Source organism: Protomyctophum parallelum, assembly GCF_964188405.1.
Source record: "Protomyctophum parallelum genome assembly, chromosome: 11".
NCBI classification, from domain to species: domain Eukaryota; kingdom Metazoa; phylum Chordata; class Actinopteri; order Myctophiformes; family Myctophidae; genus Protomyctophum; species Protomyctophum parallelum.
The window spans coordinates 31,906,651-31,926,966 of NC_139707.1; the positions used below are offsets into that span (position 1 = coordinate 31,906,651).

Consider the following 20,316-nt stretch of genomic DNA (forward strand, 5'->3'; position numbering starts at 1 on the left):
AAAGCTTCTTCCACCACTGCCCAGTTCTATCTATCCATCCATCGCCCCTGAGGCAGGCGAGGGAGAGAGAGGAGGGCAGTGGAGAAAATGCATCTGTCAATCAGACAGGCTTTAAACCCGTGTCCCGCAATGTGCAAGATTGCAAACACCCAAATGCACACAGGTACACACAGTTGTATAATGACACACACATGCACATGCACGCACACACCACCATCTCTATTATGTGTCTCCCGAAGCCCCCATGCGCACACAAACACGTCCACACATGCACGGAAGGCAGGCAAGCATGCCCCCACACACATGCACGGAAGGCAGGCAAGCATGCACCCACACACAAGCACGGCGCGCAGGTACATCCAAATAGCTTGACACAGTTATTCTGAGGTCATACTGGTTTTAAGCGACTGTCAACACGGCAAAGAGCGTGTTATCTGCTGTCACGTACCATGTCAATTACCAATGCTATCACCACATGCACACACACACGCGCGCGCACATGAAATCTCATCAACCGCCCACTACCTCCCGCTGCCTGCTTACTTTGCTTGTTTTCCTGAAAATGGACAGGGACCATCAGTCTACTGCCAGCAATCAAGAGATGCCCCCCACCAACTCTCTCTCTCTCTCACACACACACACACACACACACACACACACACACACACACACCGTAATCCCGATGTATGGCCAGGTTCAAAGGTCTTTGGGATTTCACTTTCAATACACAGTATCCTGTCTCTCTGGCTGGTGTCGTGTTTAAGTGTAGAAGACCAGCTCAGTGGGGTAGTCCTCCACAGATTCTTCCAATTCCTCCTTGTTCGCCAAACCAAACCACTCGGTCACTGCTCTGTCAAATACACAGCGCTACTCGAGCCATCTCTCTCTCTCTCTGACCTCACTCACTTGGTATTTCTTTCATTATGCCTTTCTGTCGCTCACTTTACTCTTTCCCTTCCCCTCTCTCTCTTTCTTTTTGCAGTCATCTGTCTCCTTCTTGGTTTCTGTAACCATGTGACTTCCCCAGTACTTATTTTTCTTTCTTTGGATACGTTTCAGTGCCCTCTGTGTCTGTCTCTCTCGTCTCCATCTCGCGCTTGTATCCACTCTCAATTCAAGAGGCTTTTGTACTGATGTTTTTGTCCTCCGACAACGAAATCTTGGTACAAGATGTAAAATCAATCACACAAATGCATGAATTGAAAAGCGATATACTTTTCAATAATAATTTGTCAACAAAAGTGCTCTCCAAACTCTATAGCGGGAGCTCTAATTCAGCCCTCCTTTGACTATGGTTCCACCTCTTGGTTCTCCAGCATCACAATGTCACTTAACTCTTTTTCTGCTGCTAGCTGGTAGCATAAATGTAGTTAACCTGTGCCACCGCCTGCGTCCACTTTAAGAGAATAAATGTCCTCCCCGCTGCAGCCCCATGCACACACTCACTGCAACTATTTGATATCACAAGCATTAACGCACATTGTTTACCTGTCTCCAGAAACTTTTACAGGAGTGATGCGAGACAAAGTCACAAGGACAGCGCTCCTAGATTCCGATTTATGGAGGTTTGGAAATCTTGCTTTGAACCGAGGTAATGGGAGAGGAGTTGTAATGTCCCATAGCTGGTGGTGACGTAGGCGTTGCATAGCAACCGGATCAATGTTAACAGCTGCTCTGGGGCTCAACCACTATATACACAGAGTATACGAGGGGATACGAACATGTACGTACCTCACAGAGAAATAATTAAGACTAAGCTTCAGACCTCCAAAAACAAACTAATTTGACTACTTCTCGGCCTGGGGCCCATGACCCATCTCTTTCCAAACCATTTTGTTTGGCTAAACTGGCTCCAGGTAAGAGTTAAGCAATTGAAAATGGGTTTGACCATCAGAATTTTAAATGCAGCCTTGCCCTCAATGCCCTCAGTACCCACAGCCACACCCACAGCACACAATACTAGAGGGAGCGGAAACAACTATCTGGTACCACCCACTTTTAAAACAGGCCTGAAAATCCACCTTTCAGCAGGCAGAGGAAATGATCCTTCCGCCCTTAATAAACAGGTGATCACCACCCCCCCTTCCCTTTTCCCCACTCTGTACTGTACTGTACATATTTTTTCCTGAAATTATTTCGATTTTTTGTTATTGATGAGATTTTGTTATTTTCACGTCATCTCTATGAATTGCATATAGGGCCTAAATGGAAATAAGACTACAAGGACTATTCAATCACTCAACTATTCAATCAATCAATCAATCAATCAAATGATTTCTCTCTCGCTCTCTCACTCTTGCTCTGTATTTATCTATCCCACTACCCTCCCCCCTCCCCAACACGACACACACGACACACACGACACACACACACACACACACCACCTCACCCCAACTCACCCCAACTCACCCACTGTCTTCGTGTCAAATTAAAGTGATGGAAATCAACTTCGGGGGACGCTAATTGCAATTGTCAATCCAATCTCGGAGCGAGAACCTCAAAGACATGCAGGGCCTTCCCAGCACTTCATCAGTCTTCATTAATATTGAATAAGTGAACAGGGGTGGGCAATGGTGGATAAAGTACTCAATGTTTTTACTTAAGTATAAAAGTATCAATACTGTAGAAATACTTGTAAAAGTGCAAAAGTATTGGCATCAACATGTACTCAAAGTAAAACATAAATAAAAGTCCCATTTCCCATGTAATAGCAGATCTACAAGCTCACGTAGATTGGCTATTTTGAAATGGTCAGAGCATCGGAGGGGGTGTGCATGCAGCTGTGGTCGGCCGGCACCAGCAACTGAGCTTGAGGGACAAATATGCCTGTCAAAAACTCAAAAGGATATCGGCAGGCAGAAGCAGAGAAACAGAGACAAAGAAGGCAGGAATAGAAGACGAGGGCGAAGTGAAAACGCTGTCTAGCCAAGACAGACAACGTGATAACATTAACAGCACTGGCTGAAAGAGCCTAAGGCACACATGCACTAGACACCACCCTATAGCTCTCATGGCCTCATATCATCGCTGTTGGGAGTAAACCTTATATATCCAAAACTGTTCGTTTTCAGGATTCAAATTGAAAAGCATCAAAAGTAGCAGATCTACAAGTTCAAATGCGGTGCCAAGTGCTACTTTTGATGCTTTCGTGTGATTTAGCTGTAGTGTGATCAAATAGGGTGCGAATGTACGAGAAAAGCACAAAAGGTTATACGTTATAGTTAGTTATAGAATATGGAGATAAGAGGTTTCTGGCCGACAGCAACAATATCAAAACTTGCGCTGTCTGTGTCTTTAATACCATCATCATTAGTGAATTATTGCCAGGTTCCAGCCTCTGCCCTCACGAGGGACTGAATACCAGAACCAGCTCCTCGGATATCGACCGGTCGCCCCTAGACTCATTAACCCTTAATTGGCCCCTTTGCCCCCGAGCAAGGCAGGGTCAATGCAACTGTAGGGAGAGTGGGACTGGGACTTGGGGGGGGGGGGGGGGGGGGGGGGGGATGGGGTGTTGTGCTTTCCGAGGCTGCCTAAATTTACACTAGCAGAGCCACACTCTGTCCTGTCCCACATACTGTAACACGGTCGAAAAGAACATCTGTATTTAAAATGAGGTCTGAGTGTTCAAGCACACAATGGCACCGTTTTGTTAAGAGCAACTAAAACCACTTGAACCTCAGGCAGTGTGGCTATTCTAGGGGGGGGGGGGGGGGTGTCTATATCCTCCTGATGGGGGCTCCCCCTTGGTAGGTGAGTCAGTAGGATACAATTAACAGTGACAACACAGAAATATGCATGTGTGGGTAGGAATCAATAGGTATAAGGAAAACGGAGAAGAAGGAAGAGTTGCGATTGTTGTATAGTTGAGTGGCTATCTTCAACACGCGACACTGACACGCTACAAAATATATGTCAAGCAGTGCTGCATGTGTGTTCTCCCTCTATCCAACTGGAGTGGCTGCGTTCCACACTGATCTTTGACCCCTGCATCACGCTCTGCCCCCCTGCACTTCCTCGCAGCACAATGACCCAACCGCAACCGCTTTGTTTTTCCGTCTGCTGCGCGTCACGCTGACAGAGCCCACGGCTATCTGAAACACACACGCCGCGAGGTCAAGCCATCATTTTAAATCAGTCCAGATCAAAGGCCCGGTTAGAGGACACTCAAACACCCCCCCCCCCCAGAATATCCTAGAAGCTATTAGAGGACCACTTCAGTATAGCTTCAACCAGCCCTAATATGGAGAGAGAGGGAGCCGTTGTACTGCTTGGAATTGAAAGGGGATCTTACTGTAATTAGATAACGTTGCTGTCGGGCTCCATATTTCAATTTCTCTGTTCCCCCCCCCCCCCCCCCCCCCCCCCCCCGTAAATGTATGCCATTCACCAAGCTCAAATTCACTAGCGCTAATGCGGAAATTTTCACTATTTTACGTGGTTAATGGAGAAATCCAGACCAAAACACATGACACTGAATCAGCCTATAATCCTATCTAAACATTACATATTGGCCTTGACTTGTTTCATATATGGCCCCTGTTCTCCATTTCCCCAACCCTCCCACCACAGTAACATGCTAGAATGGTAGAAACCTAGTTGGCTGAGGCATTTCTAGTCAATTTTATGAGAATTCCAGCTCTGATCGCGGTGGATTAACAAAGCGACCGTGTTTAGTGGCTCAATAGAAACTCCCGGTGACCGCACGTCTAAAATATGAATGCTTCTAAAGACTCTTAGGTAGTCAATAGTCCCGATCAGCGCGAGCACCTCCGCCATTGCTGTTTTTGGGGAGCGGGGAGGCGGACTTCTTCTACGACGAAATAGAATAGGTTGTGAATGGTAGCAGGAGCTGAACTAACTGCCATCTAGCGGTCTATGTGTTAACAATGTCCTGGTACTCACACATGCATCGAGCTGCCGTTCATACAGAACACAGTGGTAGAGTTCTCAACGGGCCTGATCATTTAGGCCCGGCCCTGGGTTCTATATGAGTACCAGGACACTAGACGATTCGTGAAAAATATTAAATAAAGATTGGATGTACTAACATACCCGCAATAGAATGAAGACAACTAGTTTTCCAAAACTCGCTATGCATTTCTCTGTAGAAGGGGTGGGGGAAATGGGAGAACAGGGTTACAGGGGGCATTTATGAAACAATTCAAGGCCATCATGTACAGAATGGTGGGACATGATTATAGGCTGATTCATGTGTTTTGGGCTGGATTTCTCCTTTAAGACTGTATGTGTTATTATAAATTATTGAACCAATTACAAGTATTAACAAGAGCTTATATAGTTGTGGCTAAATAATACACTACACTGGATTCTTATTTTCAATTTCCTGCAAAGAGTTGAACCTACAAGGTTTCCACCCAACAGCAACAATATAATGTAATATAATTCTGTGCAATAACATATGATTCAAGGTAAACATATGTTTTAGTCTTAGCCTTAAATAGATACTTTGCACCTTTTATAGGCTACCTGTTGTGTACCCGTTTTTAGCATCTCAGTTCCGTGTATAATCCATGTGTAATGTATTTTTTCTTTTTTAATTAGCGTCTGGTGTACACATATTGATATTGTTTCATTAATATGCAGTGTCCCGTCTAATTAAACACGTATAGATAAATCAATATAGAGCCATTGAGAGGAACACAAGGTTGTGTGTGTGTGTGTGTGTGTGTGTGTGTGTGTGTGTGTGGGGCGGGGGGGGGGGGGGGGGGGTGGGGTCAATGAGGGTCAATGAGACTACCCTAGTAATTGACCCTCATACGATGCCATGCAGTAACAGAACTTTAAAACTGTATTTTTCCCTGTGCGCTCTCTCTCCGTGTGTGTGTGTGTGTGTGTGTGTGTGTGTGTGTGTGTGTGTGTGTGCGTGTGTGTGTGTGTGTGTGCGTGTGTGTGTGTGTGTCCACTGTTTTCTAATTGTCAAGCTAATGACGCGAGGCCTAATGGAAATATTTACTGTTTCCATTCGTAAATGATAAGTCCTATAATTAACACCATATCAGGCCATTAGTCACTGCAAGGACAAAGGCGGGGAGTCGCTCAGACGAACAGGAGGGGCAGAGAGTATAGGGTGTGTGTGTGTGTGGGGGTGGGGTGGGGGGGGGGGGGGGGGGGGGGGGAATTATTAGCCACTTCCTACCCGTCATATGTGAAAGAATGTATATGGTATTTTTTATGATTCTACATAATGTCACAAGTGAAATAAAATGTTATTCCGACCAATCTCAATCTGTATGGTGTATGTATGTTATGTGTGTATGTTAATACAATGTCAGTGGTTGTATTTGGTCTCCATTATGGATGACCACTTCTTGTTCCCAATATTGGTACTGCCTGCCCTGAAGGTCAAAGTTAAAGGTGTGACTGTGTTTGCCCCACGGCTGACTGGGACGTACCGAGAGGAGAGAATAAACAACAACCCAGACACACATCTATTTATGGATGGATGCACAGGGCAAGAAGAAGTGTCTAGTTTACTTGGTCTCATCATAATCGTAAAAAACACCATTTGAAACCTGCAACTTGTACACAACTTGTCATCCGTGCTCCCCCTCAGGCAGCCCGGCTATGCAAAATGCGCGTCCGGTCTTCCGACTCGTCGTCTAAAGGAAGGATCGCCTTGTAAATAACTGTTTGTAACGGCGGAAAGAACGTTCCGTTTTGGCTGTCGGTGCGAACACACAGCGATGACAGAGAGAGGGAGGTGGGGGGGGGGGGGAGTCGTGGCTTTGCGAGATTGCGGTTATTCATCACGGCACGAGCCTCGATTCATCTGCCGACGCCCAGGCAGTTTGGAAGATGGACTTTATTTACTGCTAAAGCTGTTGGAGGGGGTTCGGGAGGCAGACATCAATCTCTCCCACTATCTTAAAAAAAGAAAGGAGAAAAAGGGGGGCAGTGGGAGCATCAGTTTCAATCATTCTGCGAGACAAGGCTGGAAGCCATCGCTGAGCGCTATACGCCCCCTCCCCACACACACACAAACCTCACACCTGACACTCAGTGTTGCCATGTCCGCTTAGTACAAGCGACTTCGGGTTGCTTGTGAATATTGGTAGTTTTGGGGCTTGCTGCCATTCTTTTTTAATTAAGGGACCAAGAAGTCACAAAGTGACTTTGGTCACTTATTGTCTCCACCAGGCCGAAGGCCTGTGTCCTGTGTGTGTCCTTCCGTCCGCCCGTCCTTCCGTCCGTCCGTTATCAGCTAATCTCCGGCACCGTTGGCCCGATCCATGCCAAACTTTGCACACACACTCCCTGGATGCCAACGACAAACCTCTGCCCCAAATATTCCTCAACGGCCTGTTATAGCTTATAGACAGGTTATGCTTATACCTGTACTAGGGCTGGGTGCAATAACCGCCATACCGCTGGTATGTAACACATACCGCGGTATCGGGTTCATTACCGCGGTTTAAAAAAAAATAATAATAATAATAAACAGTGACGCTCAGTCAGTCTAATCATGCCAGCAACACAACAACACCAGAGGGAGTTCAAAAAACCATGTGCAACCCAGATTCGGCACAAACAAGGATTGATTGATTGAATGATTGATTGATTAAAATATTTATTAACAGTTTGCAGAATTACACTACATTTCAAGCACAACTCAATACAAAGACTGTAAACTGTGAGTGGACACTTGTTTACAAGAGGGTCCACCTAAATTCATTTCACTCCTATGCCACAAAAATGTGGAACGCCCTACACACTGTCATTAAGATGTAAATCCCTTGACTCCACCCACCCCTTTCCCCCCCTCACTGTATACGTTTTCCGCCCCTTTTTACCTCCTTTATGATGATTTCCTGTTTTTGGCTTTATAGAAGTGCATAGTGTACAAAATGATATGATGAATTGAAAATGGTGGACCCTCTTGTAAACAAGTGTAATGCTTTATGGCAGGGGTATTCAATTAGATTAGGCCTCCTATGTGACACAGACCGAGTAGAAAAAAACGTGCCATTTTATCATGATTATTAGTGAGGACCTATTATATGAAGATAGGTTCAAAAGTGGTCCTTTAATGATTACCGTCGTTATGGTAATCTCTTAACTGAAATCTCGGTTGAAGAGAAGTTTGTACGTGAAAACATGATCGTACACATTGTAGAAATAAAATAATGTAAATGAGGACACATACTTGTTACCAAAACACTGAATGATGTTACTGTTTAAAATGTAGTAATTGATTGTCTCCGTGTAGCTCAGTCAGTAGAGCTCTTGCCTTCAGACCACAATGGTGTGTGTTCAAATTCGGGTACTGACAACTAAGCTTGTCAGTCTTGTTTGTGCATATTGTTCTTATTGCGTATTGTCTTCTTTCTTGGTCCCACCTTATCGCTGCTTGCAGTTATATTTATTATTTAAACCAGTGTTTCTGAAACTTTTTCAGGTCATGGATGCCCAAATTAATTATCCAAATCATCCAAATATTCCAGATTTTATTTCAAGACTTTTTTGAAAATAGCAGATCTACAAGATCACAACGTGTTGCATTGTGACGCGTTGTGAGCTGGTAGATTGACTATTTTCAAATAGCCGATGTGCATAGTAATACGGTATAGGTTTAAAGTGCTCATCTGGCCTAACAGGGTTTGTGTGTTTTGTTTTCCTAGACCACCTGGTTGCTTATTTCTCTCAAGTAATCTGGCAACGCTGCTCACACTTATCCTCTGCTTCTCCGACTCAAGGTGAAGCTTCCTCTCTCCCTGGGGAGGCATGGCATAATGTGTTTTTAAAAATAAGAAATCATAATATGCCCTATAAAAATACACACCACACCTTGGTGCTCCCTTGCTGTTTGGCACCCTGCGTTCCTAATTAGAATGTTCAATTAACCCTCGTTAATTGTGCTGGATCCTGGCAAGCTAGCGCCACAGGGAGCTTCTTTTTTTTGGGGGGGGGGGGGGGATGAGCGGCAACCCAGGTGGCTGTGTATAGTGTCGTAACAAGAGGGATGGGGGAGAGGGAGGGAGGGGATTTAACTGATGTGCCTTCAACCTTGTTCAGAAAGTACTGCACGTTGTTTGTGCGAGCACTATACTGGTATCCTTGTAGAAGGAGAGAGCAAATGAAGGCAAGCCGAAATACCCAGAATTGCCTCTAAACCGGGAGTGATTGTTCTCTCAAGACTGTTTCTGCAAAGTTAAACAATAATCACAATTGCTTGTTACTGCATGCCGCCGCCGCCGCAGCTCTCTCTCTCTCTCTTTCTATTTTCCTCTGAGTCCACAGGGCCTATTACCTCTGCAGGGGTCCAATGGTATCACTTTAGCATCCGTTGTTCCCTACTTTCTCATGCCCGCCTGGGGTTTGTTTAGCATCGCAGGGGTACAGGGATATCGTCTGTATCGTTTTGAGATAAAACAGCAGGTCTCGCATGCCTCCATTTCATTTGGTGGATTTGATCCATCCTTTCTGTCCCCAAGGCACATGAAATAAATAAGATCAGGTTATTTTTGCTTGCTACAAATCACTTCACAACTGAAACACTGATGTTGCGTGGCCAACATAGTCGATCTACTACGTGCTCACACAACGTGTCACATCGCGATGCGGTGTCAGCTTTTAGGCTATATCGGCTATTTTCATCGTATGCCGATAATGCCGGTGTACGGCTTAAAGCTGCTCTATGTAATTGTCCTCTGCCCAAGTGCTGACATTTTTACCATTGAGTCTGGGATAAATTTAATCTTTGTGTCAGATCCTGTGTGTCTGGGTGACACAATTGAAATCTCTCAGCAAGACAAAATATATACAGTCTCAATCTCAATGAATTTGAATATTGTGTAAAAGTTCATTTTTTCCCCTAATATAATTAAGAAAGTGAGATAATTCATTGTGCATAAAGTGAAGTATTTAAAACCTTTTTTTTGTTTTAATCTTGATGATTATGGCGTACAGCTCATGAAAATAAAAGAAATCCTATCTCGACAATATTTTACGAGAGCACTACATTTTTTTTGTTTTTAAACGAGAAATGTCGACCATCTGAAAAGTATATTAATGTATGCAGTCAATATTTGTTCTGGGCTACTTTTGAACTAATTACTGTACTTCATCAATGTGGCATGGAGGTGATCAGCCTTTGTCACTGTTGAGGTGTTATGGAAGCCCAGGTTTGCTTTGATAACAGCCATATGTTCATTTGTATTGTTGAGTCTCATGTCTAACACCTTCCTCTTGACAATACAACCTAGATTCTCTGTGGGGTTCAGGTCAGACCAGTTCGCTGGTCAGTTAAGCACAGTAACATCATGGTCAGTACACCAGTTACTAGTAGTGTTGGCACTGTGGGCAGGTGCCAAATAGAGCTGGAAAGGAAAATTAGTCAACATACTGAAGCACAATGTACTCTAAAATGTTAAGTTTTCACTGTCAGTGGATCAACACCAGCAGATCACATGGCCAAAATGACTGTGTTTTGTCAAGTCCAGAGTCTCAACACAACCATCTACTATGATATTTTACAGCACTGTGTGCCTCCGTACATTGACAAGCTTTATATTGATGCTGATCTTCCTTTTTAGGCAGCACTTGACACCTGCCCACAGAGCCAAAACTACTAGTAACTGGTGTACTGACCATGGTATTACAGTGCTTAACTGACCAGCCACCTGGCCTGACCTGAACCCCACAGAGAATCTAGGTTGTATTGTCAAGAGGAAGGTGTTAGACATGAGACTCAACAATACAAATGAACATACGGCTGTTATCAAAGCAAACCTGGGCTTCCATAACACCTCAACAGTGACAAAGGCCGATCACCTCCATGCCACGCCCCATTAATGAAATAAGTTGTTCAGAAGTAGCCCAGACCACGTATTGACGGCATACTGTACGACGTTAATATACTTTTCAGATGGTAATTTCTCGTTCCAATTTTTTTTTTTAGAGCTCTTGTAAAATATTCTAATTTGTTGAGATAGGATTTTTTGATTTTCATGAGCTGTACGCCATAATCGTCAAGATTAAAACAAAAAAAGGTTTTAAATACTTTTGCACAATATTCTAATTCATTGAGAATTAAATTAATTAATTGAGTGTTAAAATTCTCTACAGATTGGACAAAATGTCATTGTATTAATAAAACATACATAGTTCCACTTTACAGTAAGTATAGTTAAAATCTGTGCTGATGCACAAAGCAGCATGACTACATGTCAAAATATGAAAACACAGCTCGACTATAGTTTCGGGGATTGCCTTTCCCAAGTGTTTTTGTTTTGTTGTGTTTTCGGTAAAAAAAAAGTCTACTGAAGCCCTGATTCATCCCACAATAATACCACTAATGCAGTCAGCACTTCAGCTCCGAGCACTAGAGGAGCTCCCCGAACCCCCAAATATATAGAGTGGAACCAATTGGAGTTTGATGATGTTTCAGGAGAAGGACGAGTACAGCCAACATGGTCCGGGGTGAAGCGCTCGAGAGGCAGAGGGCTGAGGGAGGAGTACAGCCAACATGGTCCAGGGTGAAGCGCTTGAGAGGCGGAGGGCTGAGGGAGGAGTACAGCCAACATGGTCCGGGGTGAAGCGCTTGAGAGGCGGAGGGCTGAGGGAGGTCAACAGCGGACGGCTGAATTCAACCGTAGTGGGCTGGTTTTTCTCTTCCTCCAGCAGTGCCATTTCACTCCCCTTCGTCTGACCTCTCATTACCACGTCATTACAGCCCTGGGCCTGGAGGGGCCGCGGGCTGTCATGACCTGATGTGGTGTGTGCCGTGCACGTGTTGTGTTTATCTCTCTCTCTGTATGTGTGTGTGTGTGTGTGTGTATGTGTGTGTGTGTGTGTGTGTGTGTGTGTGTGTGTGTGTGTGTGTTTAACGAAGCATGTTGGGGGCAGCAGACATCCATGTAAGCTATTTCACCTCTGTTCCCTCGACCTGGCAACAAGCATCCAGCCCATACTGGTCCTCCAACATTTACCACATTATCCATCTGCTTGCATTCCAATTTAACTCATTTCACTGTTTCTGTTCCTCTCGTTCTCCTTTCTTTCAGACGAGGCACTTGCTATCCGTTGTGCAGCCAGCAGAATCAATTTGGAACCCTCGCCGGATTGCCGCTGTTTGGCAGTCTTGCATCAAGTTGACTCACAACAAGAAAAGTTTAGGGCTATCCATTACCCTGAGAGGTTCCATTTGTATATGTTGTACACTGTCAGAGTTACAGGACTATAAGGGTCCATTTGGAACCCCCTCAAGGGACCCTGAGGGTCCCAGCTGGAGCCCACTTTGAGAAAGACTGAACAATTTACAATTTAGGCATTTAGCAGACGCTCTTAATCCAGAGCGATTTACACTGAACAATTTACAATTTACAATTTAGGGATTTAGCAGACGCTCTTAATCCAGAGCGATTTACATTAAGCAATAACAAAAAAGCATACAAAAGTAGTTATCATGAAACATGCGTAAGCTAAGAACGTAATAGTGGAGTATCTATATCATGAAACTATATATATACAGTATATATATATTTTTTTTTTAAATGAACTACAGTATTTCCCTAGTTCACTAAGATTACTTAAATAAATATCTGAGCCATTGCTGAAACCATTTTAAACCTTGTGTCCAGTCAGTTTCATAATACAGAATGGTCACAAAAGGGGGTATATGGACAAGGAGTCAATGACTGACAGATACAGAGATCTCCATAATGGAGATATTGGTCAGATCTCCAGATCGGTGTGAGGGCTCTAGTTTTTATAAATGCACTCGATCTCTGAATGCGTGCACGTGTCGTGCAACAGTGTCTGTCCGTGTGCACCCCTCATATCTCGAGCTTATAGATTGGATATTTTTTCTATTCGTCGTACGACGAAATATAGGCTATATGTAGGTTTTAAGAGGTTAAAGCCGCTGAATTATCTTTAATCAAGGGGGAGATTTGTTCTCAATGAGAGAGAATCAGGTCATTTGGTTTTCTATTATTCCATGGCTGAGACCAATCTGGCAAGAACATGCACACAATCAGTTTCGGCACTCTGCACTGGAGGAGCATTTGTGATTAACTGTGATTAGACGCCCTCTCCACTCTGCATATCATATTGGCTATGGGGACACTAATCTCAACAATGATTGTGGTGAGAGGATTGAGCATGGGACATTGTCTGGTCAACAAGGTCGAATGAGGAAGCAATGATTACATTTAAGTTCGCAGGATATGTAGTTGTGAACTTAAAAAAAACCCAGATTTTAAAGCTACACTGTAACTTTGCTGTTCTAAGTGCTGAAATTGTGACCACTGAGATAATAGGATAGTAGTTTATTTTGACGGTCAGGAAAATCTATGTCAACAGGATCGTGTCAAAGTTGTGTCTAACCTAGACACAGGATCTAAAAATCTCAATAGAAGAGCAGGGAGACAAGACACCCCAATTGTGTAAGTTATATTGTATTAACATACTGTACCATACAGATGGACAAAATATTTTTTTATTCACTAAAACAGAGTTATCTTAATACAGCTTTAAACTCTTTTTTTATAGATAAAAACACCCATCTAAAAATAATATTTGCTCTTTCTGAACATTAAGATGTGAATTTGTCTGATTTATTTGTGTATTTTTTTTAATCCTCACCCACAGTACAAGTGGTAGATCAGAGATACATTTTAACCCCAGCAAAACATTCGTAATATCCACGTTAAAGAATAAATCAGGCCTGGGCCATGGCTCAGTGGTCCAGGCACCTTGGCTGGCAATCCAGTCTAGTAGTGTCAGTGTGCCGCGGGCCGACGGCCTTTACTGTAGCATGTCTTCCCCCCATCTCTCTCCCCATTTCCTGTCAGCCTACTGTCTGTCCCTCCATAAAAAATAAAGGCGAAAGCCAAAAAAAGAATAAATCAAAGGCTTGTGTATCCAGTCGTATGCTCAATGTTTCCCAAACACATTTCACTGACAATATTGCTAAATAAAACATTTCCGGGAATGTCATGCCACACTGAACTGAAAACTCTTGGGCAAATTCATTGTAGTCAACAGGACTTCTGGCTAATTAAAAGTAGCCTGTCGACCTCAGCAGGTCAGGAGCCTATCATCTGTACCCTGGACATGATGCACAAGTACAGCCCCTGGACATGACGCTCGTAGTACAGTATGTCAATTGATATACAAGTACACCAACTGGACATGAAGCTAGAATGTCGCATGATATACAAGTACCGTACACCCCCTGAACATAATGCTAGAATGTCACATGACGTTCAAGTACACAGGGAAATAACCCAGAATCCAACCATTGATGCAGAGTCATCACTGGGTACTAACCCTAACCATTTATAGTCTTTGGTATGACTCGGCTGGGGAGTGAACCCTGACCTCCCAGTCTCAGGGCTGACACATTAACCACAAGGCCTGTACATGAGCTGGTAGTGCCAGGCTAAATATGTATAACATCAATTAAAAAAATAAGAAGCCAAAGAAAAGCAAATAAAGCTGTTTTCATCAGGCATTCAAGGCCACACAGGGTGATTAACCGATTCTTCTCAACCAAGAGATAGTCCTAGTTGAGCCTAAGTGAGGCTACTAGTGAGTAATTGACACTTTTCAAGCAAGGTAAGTGATATGCAGTGAAGTGAATCGCGTAGCAACCAGCAACTACAGTACTACAATACATCGTGTCTTACTCGGAGGAAGGTGAGGTCACGGCTGCGGTCGATGCTGGTGATCTCCAGGTTGCCCATCACCACCTCGCAGTTCTCGTAGTACTTCCTCAGGGTGCGGTACTGCTGCTCCAGGTCCGACAGCGTGCTCAGCTTGTTCTCTGTGCCAGCGCACACTGGAGGAGAAGGAAAGGACAGACAAAACATGCCGTTATTCAAACACTGGGGGGAAGGAAGGACAGACTTTTTACTTGATCACTTCACAGTGCAGTGTTTCCTAAACATTTTAGCTTTAGAGAAATTATTTCTGCCCAGGACCCAAACTAGTGGATATAGTAATATAATAATATGTGATAATAATCATAATGAAATAACATAAAACAATAATTAGTATTATTATCATATTTGTGATTGACAACTTCTTACACCAGATTGACAATGCCCCCGTCTGTCAATCTACAAATAAATAAACACCCACACTTGTCCAGGGAATTAGACTGTCAAAGGACTTGCAAGTCATCAACACTTTCAGATTCTTCATTAAAAGCTCTAAAACGAATGTACTTTATTGTCTCTGTCGGGTGGAAACCTTATTCTGTATGTCCAAAACGGTTGCTTTTTAGGATTCAAGTTCAAACGTAGCAGATCTACAAGCTCAAAGTGTGTTGCTTTGCACCGTGTTTCGAGATTTCAGATCTGCTACTGTTGATGCTTTAGTGTGACGCTGTAGTGTGAGTGTAGGGCGTTAATGTACGAAAAAACACAAAATGTTAGTATATGGAGATAAGAGGTTTCTGCGCCCGACAGCAACATTATAATTATTTTTTTGTTAGAATCTGCTCAAATAGATGAAACCCCAAAATCCTATAATTCATTTTATGCTAATGGCTGGTTTTTAGACCGGTCATTTCATTTGAACATTTTTTTAAGAATATGTAACTAATTAACATTTCAAATACATACGGTATATATATATATATTTTTTTCTTTCTTGTTAACTTTCTTTCCTCTGAACTTCTTGGCTGGACAGAGATTCACAACATTATAATGGGAGTTTAATTTGCTGTAGAGAGACTAACTACTCAAGCTGCAAACAGTTGCTACAACATGACTGACAGGGCAATTCATTGTTTTCCAAAAGTTTTGAAGAGACAGCGTCTCAGAAAAAAGAAAATCTTTTGCGTCTCCACTCTCCACCTTTTGAGTAATTACATGTTATGTATTCCTCTTTGATTTGCAACGTTGAAGGATACCAGTGAACATCTCTGCTTCAAACTTTGTCAAGCTGAATAATCAACTGGTACAGCAGTGATTGTATAGCGGCACAACATAAAAGCTGGTGCATTTAGCCGTTCACAGCAAGAAACACACATTGATTTATTCTCTTCTGGGGGTCCCTGGAACAAAAACTTTTCAGATGGGGGTCCACGGGCAAATACATATCAATTTGGGTGTCCTTGGCACACAAAGTTTGATAACAATTGCTTTAGAAGCCATTAAACTTCAATGGGTTAAATGAAAAGAAATCCACTAGCTACAAACAGCAGTTCACGTTCAGCTTCTCAGTCTCTGGGAAGCTGCTCCGCAATTGCAACGCCAGTCAAAACACAATTGTGGAGGGGAATAAAAACCAATGACATGAAAATATCCAATTTGAGTGCCATCACCATCATCATCATGATGGGAGGACAGATGAAAAGGCCTTTAGCGCCTGGCCAGGCTAACACACTTGACACATAATTAAACCAAAACCGTTTCCACTCATCAAACACCTTTCCCTCTACGACCGACACAAGCCATCTGCCCTGTCAGCTGGTGCTGCTCGCCAAGCATACGGTTTAGTACACACACGCACGCACGAAGGCATGCACGCTCACGCGCACGCGCACACACACACACACACACACACACACGCGCGCGCGCGCACGCACACACGCACGCACCCACACACACTTGTACAGATCCCCCGATTCGGAAAATACCCGACCCGAAACCCACACAGGTCCGGATCCATGTTTTAACACTCATAGGCCGGGTCGGTTCTATTACCTCGGAGCTGAGGACTGCATATCATTATGTGTAATACAGAGTGGATCCGAGAAGACTCAAGAAGTGTGCACAGCGCATGGGTCCTAGTAATTGTGGACCCTTTAACAGTTTGACTGTTTTTTACGATTAACCCGCATTTTAATCAACCCCCCTTCACTGCCGAGATTGTTGTATTACCTTTAGAGCATACGCTGAATTATTTGGGCTTTTAATCCGCGAAAATCCATCAAAAAAAGCTCCCGTGGTTTGTTATGATCTGTGTGTAGCATCCACCATCTTGGTGCACCCGGAAGACGCACACAAGATTGGTTTCAATGAGGCGTTGCATCCAATGCATTTCCATTGGCCTCAATTTCCCAGAAGCCCTAGCAGCCCACAGCATGTGACGATTTCCGGTTTCGTCATCACAGCGAAGCCATCCAGTCTCATACTCCGCGACGAAGACGGATTTTCTTTTGATTCATTACATTACGGCGGATTAAACACATAAAACAAAAGGCGGGTATGTCCGATACGGCAGCGACATTAACCTGGAGTAATCCATTCAAGGCACGGAAACTGTTAAAGAATAAATAAATAAAATAAAGTTCCTATCATACCGTGCATAGATTTGGCAGCCCACCTGTAGTAACTCTGAGACCCCCTCTGGGTCCCGGACCCCCTGTTGAAGACCACTGCCCTACAAGATCACAACTGCATTTCACTTTCACATTCAATTGGTGGATTTTCCTTCTCGCCCCGACCTCCTTCACACTCGATGACAGGAGGGCTATATTGGCGAGACAAAGGGCTGACAGGTCACTTCCCTGTGTCTTGTCATGCCGTCACCCATGAACTGTCACTGCCTCGGCGGGGCTCTCGCCCAACACGTCCACCCACAAAGACCTTTTTCTTTGTTTTAATCCCAGATACCACACATACACAATATGCATGCACACAGACATGCACAAGTACAATGCATTGCTGTTTCCTTTTTGCATGTCAGCCTACATATCCCCTGCGTACCTGAGCCAAAACAACTGCAGAGTGCAGATCTAGTATAGAAGCTCACAACGTGTCGTGGTGCTCATGCAACGTGCTGTGATACGTTTTGAGCTTGTGAGACTTGCATCATACGACTAGACCTGTATTAAATCAGGCTTACCCCAAGGCGAGCTGAGCAGTAAACTCAAAGTCAAAGCCAGACAATGGCCCACCACCGCCTCACATATCAACACTACCCCGGCCAAACTCTCAATTCTGTTTCCCATTTAGTTCCCATCACGATTAGCCCACAGAAATGGGATGTCGGCGGGTAGAGAAGCTGCAAGGCAACGTGGGATATAAAGACAAACGGTATTTCGTTCAAACAATTCACTCTCAAGCAGATATTAGATTAGTAGGAACTCTTGCAGTGTACCCTTTGACAATGCCATATGAGCTCATAGTGATTAGCTTGGTAGCACATAGCCTCGTATATAGCATGCTGCTCAGGTATGATATATGGCAGGCCGGGGTGTTTTCAATAACAGTTAGCGTGGGCTTAAGGGAAGAGGCAGAGGGTCATAAAGTGAAGATAGGTGTAATAAACTGTTATTGCACCCTGGAGGCAAGGCACTTAAAGGGCGGGGAGAGAGAGAGGGGCATTGTGGGATGTGCAGTCTTGTGCAATGGACTTATTTTCATCTATTTTCCACCCCTTTTTGTTTACTTTCCGAAGTGCACTTTACAATAAGATGGCTTGACTTTTATAACCCGATGCTAGCTTCATGTAAAAATGTGCCTCTCGCCCACAGATGACTTCTTCCACATGTGATTTCATAATGAAAGCCTATAGCCCTATGTGAACTTGGGAGAGTGCTGCCAAGCCGATAAAAACAAAGCCATCTGTGCTGTGTGGAGCACATATAGAGGAAGTGTGTACCGGTACTGTTGCGAGGTTTACTGCAAAAGTTGGCACTGGTGACAGGGACACGTGTCTGTTGGTATACTGTGTGTGTGTGTGTGTGTGTGTGTGTGTGTGTGTGTGTGTGTGTGTGTGTGTGTGTGTGTGTGTGTGTGTGTGTGTGTGTGTATGTGTGTGTGTGTGTGTGTGTGTGTGTGTGTGTGTGTGTGTGTGTGTGTGTGTGTGTGTGTGTGTGTGTGCGTGTGCGTGTGCGTGTGTGCGTGCATGTGCGCGTGCGTGTGCACGTGCGTGAGCACAGGCAGGACGGAAGTAAATAAAACATCACGTCATACATTTTCCCTCCACACCACACAATAGACACTAGTCATGTGTAAATGCTTCATTTATTCTGTCGTTCGACGGTCTGCATGGCCAAAAACAGTAGATATACAAGCTCGCTATACCTATATAAACAGACCTTTTACACATATCTGCTGGTCTGGCGTGCAACACGGACACTGCAACAAAGTATACATCAGGCTTTAAAACTGTACCGTACAGTATGCAGAAAGGAATGCAACAACATCATGACAAGTGAAAAGGACAATGCTGCACGGGGGTGGGCTGAATGCTTGATTGTGTTTACGCTGCCACCTGTGATGCAGGATTAAACATGGCATGAATAAATGATTCAGTGTATGGTTTAAAAATTACATCAGTTCCATAAAAGAGAATCCAGTTTCCCTTTGACAGATTGCATTCTCCCCGGCAGAGGCAGAGTACAGAATTAATGCCAATAAGATGAGCAGGGGGAGGGGGGGAACCTCGACTCTTCATCGTAAAAGCAGGTTACTTCGCCTGTGTACTATACTGTAGGTGCTTGCATGCGTGTAAATGCACGCGCACACATGCACGTGTGTGCGTGCGTGTGCATGTGTGCGTGCCCTCATTCTTACACGCACATGCATGCACAGAGTACATTTTATTTAATTTATTCACAGGGATTTCCATTTCAGAAGTGATGATGGATTGAGGCAATGAATCATAATTCAGGATTTTCCAATATATTTAATTAATGGAAAGATTATGAGCCGAGGGGCTGGAAATGCATATTGTTCCTCCTTTGTATGTCGTCTGGACTCGAATGCTCACGGTCGTTTCTCTCCGCTTTTCAAAAAATAAACAAAGCTTGGGAACAAATTCTATGCTAATGCTACTTTATAAGGCAGGGGTGGGTAAGCACCTCTTTATGATCTACCATGGAGGGATCAATTTAACAATTTGTGTAATATTCATATACAATTATTGACTCATTCTTTGTCGGGTTTTTATTATTATCCACTTAAGCCCGTCATAGGACAAACAGCAAAACTAGTCTGACAGGACCCAACTTGACAGGCTCACTTGTAGATATGCTATATTGTGGATATTTTCAAAACATACTATTCTCAATACTTTTCACTTGTAGTGACATGCTCAAAATACGGACGCCAGGTTCTATGTGGTTAAACTATGGACTTATTCTATGCCTGTATAGTATACTTATTAAGACGTAAAAGAGATGGTGGTTTTAACTGTCTGGAGTGAGTGCTCATACCAGCCTTAATTTCCCACTCTGCAATAGCAGAGCTAAGGAATCATATATACTGTTACTGTATACATTGAATTCACACTGAACCCATCCTGTTCCACTATGCAACTACAATATGCTCTATTTTTGTGATTCATTACAAACAGAGTAATCATGAATAGAAATGCAATTCTCAACCCTCC

General features: G+C 43.7%; 1 protein-coding gene across 2 annotated transcripts in view; it reads right to left on the minus strand.

The window, feature by feature from the left end:
- Positions 1–20,316, minus strand: part of erbb4b (erb-b2 receptor tyrosine kinase 4b) — a 457,442-nt gene that overhangs the window by 229,441 nt on the left and 207,685 nt on the right. For both annotated transcript variants that reach the window (XM_083776517.1, XM_083776516.1), the window contains exon 2: positions 14,655–14,806. In XM_083776517.1, coding sequence (XP_083632643.1) covers positions 14,655–14,806 — 152 coding nt within the window. The remainder of the gene's footprint in view (positions 1–14,654; positions 14,807–20,316) is intronic.